General features: G+C 44.0%; 1 protein-coding gene across 1 annotated transcript in view; it reads left to right on the forward strand.

Moving 5' to 3' along the window:
- The window catches only part of LOC107114473 (alcohol dehydrogenase 1-like), a 31,103-nt gene extending 24,008 nt beyond the window's left edge, over nucleotides 1-7,095 (forward strand). Inside the window, exons 6-9 of the mRNA XM_015415969.1 lie at nucleotides 1,719-1,979; nucleotides 2,740-2,875; nucleotides 5,580-5,718; nucleotides 5,984-7,095. Coding sequence (XP_015271455.1) covers nucleotides 1,719-1,979; nucleotides 2,740-2,875; nucleotides 5,580-5,718; nucleotides 5,984-6,008 — 561 coding nt within the window. The 3' untranslated portion in view covers nucleotides 6,009-7,095. The remainder of the gene's footprint in view (nucleotides 1-1,718; nucleotides 1,980-2,739; nucleotides 2,876-5,579; nucleotides 5,719-5,983) is intronic.
- The last annotated feature ends 4,854 nt before the right edge of the window (nucleotides 7,096-11,949 follow it).

Genomic DNA, 11,949 nt, shown 5'->3' on the forward strand with positions numbered 1-11,949 from the left:
CCAAAGCCCACGTACGCTCTATATCAGTCTTTTCTATAATATCTATATTGCCTTCTATCCAGGCATGATCTGTGAGATGTTTATTGCCAATATCCATGGATGAAAGTTGCGCAAGTAACGTGTCCGAAATCAATATATAATCTATCCTCGAAAAAGAATTATGCCTGGGCGAAAAGTAGGTAAAATCCTTTTGAAATGAGTTGAAGGTTGTTCTTAGAAGATGTCTTAGGTGCTCTGAATTTAGTAGAACGCCATGATCTGTCTAGAGACGGATCCATTACATAGTTTAAATCTGCGCCTATGATTAGATCACCAGCCTGAAATTGCACCAACTCCGCTAAAGTTGCGTCAATAAATGAGACTTGCGAGTTATTCGGAGCATAAATTGACGCTAACGTTATAGATTTCCCCTCTAGTTGACCTTTAACAAAAATGTATCTGCCTAACGGGTCCTTAATACAAGAGCTCAGAATGAAATTAACATGTTTTGCAAACAGTATCGCCACTCCCCTTGACTTGGAGGTGCCCTGTGCATGCATTTGGATTGGGAATAGAGCAGTGTTCAGAATACACTCGTCCTGTGGCACTAAATGAGTCTCCTGTATGAACAAAATATCTGGCCTTTTTTTCCTCAAATGCTGAATCAACCTTTTCCTCTTGATAGGGTTGTTCATTCCCCTAATGTTCACCGAGCAAAATCTCATTTTCAAATTGCAGTGAATTCTCACTTCCCCCAACTACTGTGACTTCCGTATAATACGGAATAAACCAAAGAGAGAATAGTATATCAGCTTTGCCAATAAACTTAACAATTGCCCCCAGTACAATCGCCCCTCAGGAAACCTTGTCGATGTACCCAATGTACCAAACCGTTATTTACCCCCACCAGCACCCTGTGAATTCTGATAGTTATGAATACAAAGATAATTAAATATGTAATATTTCCAAAAGAGATAAGCCCCTTGGTTCCCCTAGAAAAGGCTGCACGATACTTTCAATAGTAAGTTAAACAGTAACCTAACGTATAATAAAAGTGCGTTAAAATCCAATAAATAAATGAGTAAATAAATAACAATACAAGCGAGAATGTATATACCGTTTTAAAAGAATTAATTCTGTTGGTGAGCCCTGAAACAATAAGGAATGTCGAAGATTACCCAATAGAATAACCAACAATCACCTAGCACTAAATCTCCCCCCTCCCCTAACCCTCAGATTATGTGTAAACTAGTTAATTTCAAGTTATTTCCACACTCTATTCTCTCCGATGTTTTAGTGAATAATTAATGATAAGTAAATAGTAAGATCAGCTTGTCCCTGGCCCTTCTCGAAGAGCACTCTGAAACTAAGCCCTTCAATGGAGCTCTACACGGAGGCCCAATTGCGTCCGTTCCCCCCCCCCCTTTACATGGCTACATGGTAGGAGCGCCTCCTTCGGGAACATTGCAGCTAATTTCTAATTTGTATTTGCTGGGTTTGATGTTTTTTTAAAAAAATCTTGGCTGCCTTTAAAAAAAATCTCTGCTGCTTTGGGGGGAATGTATGTAATTTGTTATAACTTCATCTATTTCTCCCGCATTTGCATTATGCTGAAGTTTCTTGTAAACCAGGACAAGAATTTTAGCCAGGAGACAGTCTAAAAATGTTCCAAATAATAGGTCGATAAAAGAGATCCTGCAAATCCCAAACCCAGGGCTCTTGTTGATATTGTTTGTCAGGTTGAGCCTGGTTCCACCTGTGCCATCTTTGGTTTGGGCGGCGTTGGTCTGTCCATTATCATGGGCTGCAAAACAGCTGGAGCCTCCAGGATTATTGGCATCGACATCAACAAAGACAAATTTGCCAAAGCGAAAGAGTTAGGAGCCACCGACTGCATCTCTCCTAATGACTTCACCAAACCCATTGAGAAGGTGCTCGTGGAGATGACCGGTCTCGGCGTGGACTATTCCTTTGAGGCCATCGGGCGTATTGACACAGAGGTGAGTGATTCCTCTGTACTGTAACCTCTCATACTCCTTTTATAGCTTAGAGCCACCATCTGATATTATCTGGAACCTTCAGAAAAGGGAGACATGATGAATCCCTTTTATATCTTCTTTCCACGCTCCAGGGTAGTGTCTGAAATTTTGGCATTTTCCTCCGCCATCTCCTGGAGATGTATAAGATTGTCACTTGAGGCTGTTGCCTGATAAAATGTTCTTTCCATATTGTGGGTCCCCCCGTTTAGCACCATATCCCCCCCCTTTTTGTGTGAGCTTCCATATGATGTCATGGTCTTTCTGAGCATGACCCTTGGAGCTTTCTCCTTTAAGCCGAAGTGAACAAAGATGTCCTGTGCTCTGACTCAAAACGGGAAGTGTGAGGTGGCTGCAGGTGGAGTGTTTGTGTGGGTTCCTCATCCACAGCCCGTCCAGGGAGTGGGCAGGGCTAAGCACCCCCTTCAAAGTGGCAGAGCTGAGCTCAGCATCCCACACACACACCCCGCATAGCCCTTTAAGAGGCTTTGTTCCCGCTCCCCCCAGTTCATAGTTGAGCTGCAGAGTCCCTTTAATCACGGCTCAGCTGTGAAGAGGCAAAGGGAAGCTGCATGATCACTGGCACATCAGCACTTCCTCACTGGCATGATGGAGAGGCAGGGACAGCAGCCAGGGGTGCAGGGATGGGGATTTAATCCGTCTTGGACTATGCCAAAATCTGTGTGGCAGGCTTTCTCAGTTTATGTTGTCGTTTCTCCAACAGGTAGCCGCCCTTGCCTCTTCCCGCTTGGGTTCTGGAACCTGCGTGCTGGTAGGGGAGCCTCCTTCGGGATCACAGCTCACTTTTGATCCCAGATTGATCCTCACAGGGAGGAAACTGATAGGGTCCTTCCTTGGAGGTGGGTCATGATAGTTACTATGGCTCCTTTCAAATTACCATTCTAAACCGGATCTTATCTGTTGTTGGCCCAGTTCCGACTAAAGCAATACAGGGATGGCGGTTTCATACAGCAATACTTTCTCTCGTTAATGAGCCGTCTCTGAAGCACTATGGCCACTTCAAGCTGTGCCACTTTTCCCCCTTGCACTTTTTTCCATGTGATCTTACTCACCCTCCCACCCCCCAAAAAATGTTCTAAGTTGAACACTATGGTGCTAAAGCAATATTGTCTCTCAATGGTCAAGGCATCTCAGTGGTGCTGCTGTAACACTGTAGTGGTATACTGATTTAGTGCTATAGCACTGAACTTAGAACTTTTGGGGGAAAAGGGCAAGGAAGATCATGGGGCAAAAAGGGGTGGGGTAAGCGGCATTGTGGGAGGCGCTACAGACATTATAAGCAGCACACCACATCGATTCAGAAGCACAATGAAGAAGTGAAAACGAAAGCAAGCAGTTTCCCTCAAAACGGCTCAGCCCCACTTTGCCTATGGGACACAAGTGGCTTTGTATGAACAGGTAAATAAAAAAATCCATTAGCAACCTGCTGCTAAAACGGATTGCAAAGCCTGTCTGAAAGGGGCCTATGTGGGTGTGTTACATTTGCTGAAATAGGATTTACCTCTTCTTAATGGACATACAAGTCTGTTTTTGGAAGGTGTTGTTGTTGTTTTTTAAAGTCTCAGAACCTAAAAAGGTTAGTCAAGAATAGAAGAGGGCCAACTCTAAAAATCTAATTATGAAACATACAAAAATATACATGTATTTATTTAACATAAATTAAAATAACAAACAAGGGCCCATTCATACCTCATATACAAATATAAAAACATACAAGGGCTAATAAGATAGACATAACGCGTTTCGGCCTTTACAGGCCTTCCTCAGAGGTCTAATACAGACAGAACATGTTGGCTGATATGCAAAAATACATACAATCATACATATACAAAATATGGAATAAAAACCAGAAACCAATTGTTCCAAAGTTTAACCACTGGGCAAAGAAAAGAAATACAAAAATACAAATGAAGCCTCCAGTGCAATCACATGTCCAGTAGTACTTCTCTCTGGTCAACTGTATATTCTTCTGAGATTGTACAGCCAAATGTTCCCAATAAAATGTTCCTTAGGTTAAAAGCAGTGTTGATCAAAAAGGTGTTGGGCCTATATAGTAGATTCAGGATTATACAATCCTTAAAGGATGATGTAATCCTTTAAGGATTGTATAATCCTGAATCTACTATATGGTAGATATTGTTTATTTTTTAAATATTGCCGCTTTTAAAAAATATTTATTTAATGGCTTGGATCAAGTGATGCACAAGCAGAAACGTAAATGGACTTAGCATAGCTCCATTTGCACAATATCTTGTTCAACATCTAGTGCTTTCCTCCCTGTACATTATAATTAGGAATGCCAATCCCCTGGAATTACACTTCATCTCTAGACTACAGACCTTCAAACCTCAAAAGGCTGAGTAGGCAGTTGGTCCCCTTCCTCGAACGCAACGATCTGGGCCTGGCATCAGTGATCCATGCTATGGTCACCTCGAGGTTGGACTACTGTAATGCTCTCTACATGGGGCTGCCCTTGGGGCAACTCCAGAAGCTGCAGCTAGTGCAGAATGCTGTGGCCAGGTTGCTGATGGGTGTCCCCATGAGGGAGCACATCCAACCTGTGCTGAAGTCGCTGCACAGGCTGCCAATAGCGTTCCAGATACGCTTCAAGGTGCTGGTTTTGACCTTTAAAGCCCTTAATGGTCTGGGGGCTGTCTACCTGAGGGACCACCTTTCCCCGTATGTTCCCCCGAGAGCACTGAGATCCGGGACACAAAACCACCTGGTCCCCCCTGGCTCTAGGGATGCTAAGTTAACAGCAACAAGAACCAGGGCGTTCTCCCTAGCTGCACCGACGCTATGAAACGAGCTCCCAACTGAAATTCGAGCTCTGCGGGATCTTCAACAATTCCATAGAGCGGTGAAGACCGAGCTGTTCCAACAAGCGTTCTAATAGCCCTGGCCACACTGGCCGTTCCACATAAGCACTAGCACTTTATACGGATGGCCGCCAAATCTCAATAGGTTGTATTTACTGTAATGTTTTATGGTTTTATGGTACGGTATTGTATTAGTTGTGATAACTGGTTTTAATTGTATACTGGTATTAATTATTTGTAAGCTGCCCTGAGCCACCTTGGTGGGAGGGCGGGGTAAAAGTTTGATACATAAATAAATAAAGAGATCACTGCCCCTGGAGACAAAGGACTCCATGGCATTATACCCTGCTGAGGTCTGTGTTCTCCCCAGCTTTCATCCCCAAATCTCCAGGAGTGTCCCAATCTGGATCTGGCAACCTTACCCCCCCCCATCCCCCGCTGACGGCCATGGGGACCCTAATTATAATGCCAAGAAATTGGTTGCACAAAATCTTGAGCAAGAGGAAAATGTGGGGATACAATAAGTTTTAGAACAAGTGGCTACCCGCAGTCTTTTTCTTGCATTTCCACTTGCTCAAGAACTCTAGTTGAAGTGGAAATTTTGTGCTGGATCTAACCCATTGTTTTTGCTGTATGTTGGTCATGCCCAACAATGTCTTCCCTCAGGAAAAAACTCCCCAAAACAGTGGGACATATAGACTGAGCTCTTCTTTTTTTTACACAGATTGGAAGTTAAAAGAAGCACTGCCCAAACTGGTTTCTGATTACATGAACAGATGCATTAATCCAGATGCATTAATAAGTCACACATTGCCTTTTGAGAAAATTGCCGAAGGCTTTGAGCTGCTGCGTGCAGGTAAAAGGTAATGAACCCATGTTTCACTATGAATTCTCCAAGCCAAAAGAATCTGCTATTTCTCTGGAACGGCCCAAGAGGAAAATATCTATCTTCTGAACACATGTATTGAGGGTAGCAGGACAAGACTTTGACCAAAGACATACCCCTGGTAACCTACAACCTTGTAAGAGGTGTGAACTTTTAAACAGTCATGAATGTGGCTCGATGTTAAGGATCCTTTGTTAAGGATCCTTTTGGAAATATGTTCATCTTTCTCCTTTCTCTTTCAGTATTCGCTGCGTCTTGGTGTTTTGAGGTCCCAACAGCAACCGGTCTCTGGGGCATCAGTTCAAGACAGTGTCTCATTCTGTGGATCCTTCATGTACCCAACTAAATTCAGCAGTCGTTGACGCTTACAACATCAACTAATACCCATATATTAACCTTGAAACTGTTAACATTTTCTGCATATTGCAAGGAGTCCAGGAATCCATATGTGCACTAAGCACTGTCATTTGGATCATTTGGGTATTGTATTCTTACTTACTCAACTGATACCAGTGGTATAAGTACTATAATGTTGGAAGCTCACAAAAAATTTTTATCTTAAAAAGGGGTCCTCATATTCAAAATGGATGGAACCACCTCCAGACACATTATGGTACTGTATGTGAAGGGTTTTTCCCCCCTTTGGGGTAATTAGCAACTCCCTCAAAGTAATCCCCCCAAAATAGTCTCTCCAAATATCTGAAGTGGAAGTAGTGAATACACAACTGGATATCAGTGGCAAGTTCCAGCTCTGACTGACATACATTCATTATAAGAAATGCATTGAGCCTACACATCTATGCACATATGGCTCTCACTGTACACTGAAGAACTCTATCAAAGCAAAGTTCATACAGAGAGAAACTTCTATGTACTGGCACCTATGCTTATTCATCCTTCAGACCTCAAAAGGAGCTATTTCTATCACTGTAACACAATCCAATAGATATTAGCCCTTCGAGGATCTAAATCTAGTTCTGTCATTGGTTTATGGTCATTGGCAGTTTACTATCAAGTATATCTAACATGCCACTGTGTGAGCCATTGGGTTGGACCCAACATATTTTTCCACTGGTGAAAAAGGGAGGAAGTATTCCCTTTGACTACCCAAAAAGGCTAAGCTGGGGCTCATGAGACCTGCATGAACAAAAATTATGTGGAATACGGATCATAGCTAAGAAGAGAACTGGGGGTGATTGAGTGATAAGGGTGGCTGGATCCAAACCATTTTCTGTGCATCTTTTATCTTCAAACAGCTTGTTATTAGAATATTATCTTCCTAACATCACTGAAATGTTAGCATTGTCATTTAATCCTGTGAAACTTGATTTAAGCTTCATTAAATCCTTGAAAACTGCACTTTTTGATTTTGTCTTAATAATTGATTTCATAGAGTTGTATGATTTAGATTCTGATCAATTAAAAAAGGAAAGCATCACCTTACCTACTTTGTCTCTCAGTTTCTGCAGCCAATATGTCAGCAATTCTCTACAGCAAGCTATTTCCACATACACTTATTTATTTATTATTCTATTAAAGTAGATTACGCAGCGTAAATTGATAACAGTCCATGTGAAGAGACATCAAATAAGCACAGTGTAGGTCAATACAATTATCATCAGATGTCATTTGATGACCAATGTCCTGGGTCTAGGATTTCTGAAATCTGAATGAGTATAGCATATTAGGCATGATACAGAGTGTGGCTATAATGAAGAAAAAATGTATTACATCAGTATTATTATTTATTTATTTATTTTATTCGATTTATACCCCGCCCTCCCCGCTACGCAGGCTCAGGGCGGCTTACAAGGGCATACGCCAATATAAAACATAAGTAAAATCATGTAAAATCATCACAGTACAGATAACATTATAAACAGTTAATTAATAAGTGCTCTGGATGTTATTTCACAAGATGGCGTAAAAGCTCTATTGCTACTACTCTGTTCCTTAGAATCATCTGCTTCCGGGAAACACTGGTGTTCCCTCGTCCAGGGCCAGGTAAGATGGAACAATAATAATGGTAGTGGCGGCTCCTACTCATACGCCTGGTGGAAGAGCTCCGTCTTGCAGGCCCTGCGGAACTGTACAAGGTCCCGCAGGGCCCGGATCTCCATCGGGAGCTCATTCCACCAGGTAGGAGCCGCCACCGAGAAAGCCCTGGCCCTAGTAGCGGCCAGCCTGGCCTCTTTGGGACCTGGCATGAGAACAGTAGAGAACAACGAAATTACAACAGGGTAATACATGCAGCAAACTGATAATGCACCCTATACACAGTGGTATAACCCACAGTCCAACCTTCCTGAACTATTCGGTTACAAAGTAGCCGTATTAGCTTTATAATACATAGTTTACGGAAAGAAAGGAGTGTGGAAACCCTCTGGGATATATTGAGAACAAACCCCAATGTGAAAGCTTATAAAAATCAAATGCATAATTATAGGATGGGGGAGACTTGTCTTGGCAGTAGTACGTGCGAAAAGGATCTAAGGGTCTCAGTAGATCATACATTGAACATGAGTCAGCAGTGTGAAGTGGTTGCTAAAAAGGCAAATGCCATTTTGGGCTGTATCCACAGAAGTATAGTGTCTAGATCACACAAAGTGATAGTATTGCTTTGCTCTGGTTAGACCTCACCTACAGTATTGTGTTCAGTTTTGGGCACCACAATTTAAGAAGGATATAGACAAGCTGGAACGTGTCCAGAGGAGGGCAATGAAGATGGTGAGGGGTCTGGAGACCAAGTCCTGTGAGGAAAGGTTGAAGGAGCTGGGTATGTTTAGCCTGGAGAGGAGACAACTGAGAGGTGATATGGTAACCATCTTCAAGTATTTGATGGGCCGTCATATAGAGGACAGTGCGGAATTGTTTTCTGTTGCACCATAAGGTCGGACCAGAACCAACGGGTTTAAATTAAATCAGAACAGTTTTCAGCTAAACATTAGGAAGAACTTCCTGACAGAGTGATTCCTCAGTGGAACAGGCTTCCTCGGGTGGTGGTGGGCTCTCCTTCTTTGGAGGTTTTCGGAGGCTAGGTGGCCATCTGTCAGCAATGCTGATTGTGTGAACTTAGGCAGATCATGAGAGGGAGGGCAGGAAGGGTTGCATCAGTGCTTAATTCTTATGGCCCTTGGTTACACGCCCATGGAAATGCTGATCGCCACTTTGGGGTCAGGAAGCAAATTTTCTCCAGGCCGGTTTGGCTGGAGATCCTGGAGGGTTTTTGTCATCTTCTGGGTGTGGACCAGCGGTCACTAGGGGTGTGGGGGGAGGTATTTGTGAATTTCCTGCATTGTGCAGGGGGTTGGACAAGATGACCCTGGAGGTCTCTTCCAACGCTATGATTCTATGATTCCAATGCATTTCTTATTGCTCACATCTTTCTACCCAAAAGCATCCTTTCCCCAGAGCAAAGAGCCAGTCCCAGCTTTCTTCCATCTCTTGGAGCAGAAGATGATTCAGAGCAGCCCAGGAGGCATCACATTTGTGTCTGCAGGGAAGGTTCATCCAGAAACAGCTGCTCCCATTACAGGATGGAAAATGCTTGCCTTGGAACCTCCCAATATATTGTGATTGGCCCCAACCCCTACGGCAGGCACTTTGTGGCTGGTCAGCCCTGTGATAGCCATTTCCTGGTACTGCCCACCACTTATTCTCAATTTTCCAATACTCACCACAGGCTCTGCAAGGTTGTGAACCCCTGATTTAGAAAATGTCTGCATCCAGAGACAGCTAACAATAAAACAGTAACAATACAATTCAAAATTCAGTTAAAAGAAACTCAGTAAATCTAACCCTACCAGTATAAAGAGGAGCTGCAGTGGCTCAAGTGGTTAAGACGCTGAACTGCAGGCTGTGGAAGGTCGGTGGTCCAGCCGTTGGAGACCCAGTGTGCCGCATGACGGAGTGAGCTCCTGTCTCTAGTTCCAGCTCCTGCCAACCTAGCAGTTCGAAAGCAAGAAATTGCAAGTTGATAAATAGGTACCACTTCAGTGGGAAGGTAACAGCATTCCGTGCGCCTTAGTGTTTAGTCATGCTGGCCACATGACCACGGAAATGTCTTCGGACAGCGCTGGCTCTTCAGCTTTGAAATGGAGATGAGCACCGCAACCCTAGAGTCGGATCCGAATGGCTTTCAAGCAAGGGAACCTTTACCTTTACCAGTATAAAACTATCCCAATTTTAGCGGTCATAAATAATTACCAATCAATAAAAGCAGCATAGAACAGTCTACGGGCAGGTGATAAAATGCATCAGATGGGCAGGAAATAGGAATCAACTAATGGGCAACTGCAAACAAAGGATTTGCAGATTCACTTTACTGATCAAGTTCTGGAGGTTCCCTCTTCCATTTGGGAGTTCAAAGCCCAGGCCTTGCTTGGTATAGATTGCAAGCTGTCAAATTTAAATAAAATCTGTTGCTCAGCTGAGCTGGGGAAGGAGCCACAGTTGTGGGAGATCCTCTCACCTCCAGCAGGAAAATATCAACCGTACCCATGACACATGTTTTGAAGGGGTTTCACGTGTGGTGGACGCTCTCCATGTGACAGAACTGGCATGAGAACTGATTTGGATAACAAGTGCCATGCCATCACAAAATGACTGCCATGAGTGATGGACCTAGTCACAAAATGGCTGCTGTGTAAGACTGGGACCAAATCAGAATTTTGTGAGGCGACAAGGCCCCACAAAATGTTGGAAGGTTCAAGCCCAGCATTCTCCAACTGTGGAGACAGCTGTTTCAGAATAGGTGCTCTTTGGTTCCTGGGCTCTTCAGAAGCACCAATAGAGTGGACAAAAGCTAGGAATGGCACTTATCTTTGAGGAAGGGATGCCTTTGGGTAGAAGCAAGTGGGCACTAGAAAATACACTGGTGGACATCACATTGGGGATCACTGATTTACTGTACACATACTAGAAAGAGTCAATTACTTGTCTGTTCTGGTATATATTTTTGGCTTAAATATACCTGAATGCACACCCCTAGTACGTTGTAGAATTTTGTGTATCATACCACTGATGAAGAGTGTTGTCAAAACTTGTTTTAACTTTACCATTGATGATAGGAGTGTTTTGCAGGCTATGATTATTTTGAGGCTCTTTCATATATTTATGAAAGGATATTTATTTAGTGTTATATGATTTTTACAAACTCAAATATGATTATCACATATTTACATTCTCCCCCCCTTCAGTGTTTTTGGCTTTCCTGATTTTGGGGTTAGTTGTGGGCTAACACTCTCCTCCTTCTCTCCTCCTTCTCTCCTCCCTCTCCCAGTCTCTTACTGTTTTGGGAGATTCCAGAGAAGCTGTGTGTGGGAATGGTGAGGTGCAACACACACTGCTGAGGAATCTTCCCATCACCAATGCCTAGGAGCAAGTTAAGAAGACGTGACACAGTGATCTATAACCTATGGGCTGTAGAGCCAGATGTGGCTCGACATGGTATCACATAAGCTTCTTTCTACAAGAAAACAAAACCTTTAAGTTAGGGTATATTGGAGGGGGAGGGGTTGCTGGAATAACCAGTAGGTGAAGGGAATGACTGACAAAGATATTTATGGGATTAAAGGGCTTTTTCAAGATACTTTACAACATAGAGGGAAAATATCAAGGTGAACATCTGCTGATAATCCAAGTGACAACCTGCTTCAAGATAGATTTCGCCCTATAAATATGTCACCATGCTGACCCAGCAGTGTGTGCGTGTGTTCTAGGATCTCCCACACACCCCTACTTGCATGTGGGTCTTCTCCTCTCTCTCACTTCCCAAAACACTGGCCATTTCCTCTTCGACTTGCTTCTTCCACGGACCTCTTAAAGACTGGTAAATATCACCCATTCCGACAACTAGAGGTCATTTCGGGGGGAATCGCGGGGGATCGCAGTTCCCCCGGGTGAGGTAGGGGGGGCGGGGCACATTACGAAGCCCCACCCCCCGCTTCCGGCCGCCCCGCTTCCGGCCCTCATTCAGCCAGGAGGAGGCAGGAGAAGAGGGAGGGTAAGTTGCTTCCTCCCTGCCTCTCCCCACCCCTGCCTGTCTGGGGCCAGGGAGGGCCTTCGCGGGGCTTCCTTGCAGTCCTGCCGGCCTTGCAAGTCCACCGCCGGGCCCCTCATGGGGCTTGGCAGTGGAGCTGCAAGGCCAGCGGCGGCGGCCGGGACCGTTGGGGGCAGGGTGTGTGGCCTTATGACACACTTCCGGTGA

This window comes from Gekko japonicus, unplaced genomic scaffold, assembly GCF_001447785.1.
Source record: "Gekko japonicus isolate JY-2015 unplaced genomic scaffold, Gekko_japonicus_V1.1 scaffold68, whole genome shotgun sequence".
Taxonomy (NCBI): Eukaryota; Metazoa; Chordata; class Lepidosauria; order Squamata; family Gekkonidae; genus Gekko; species Gekko japonicus.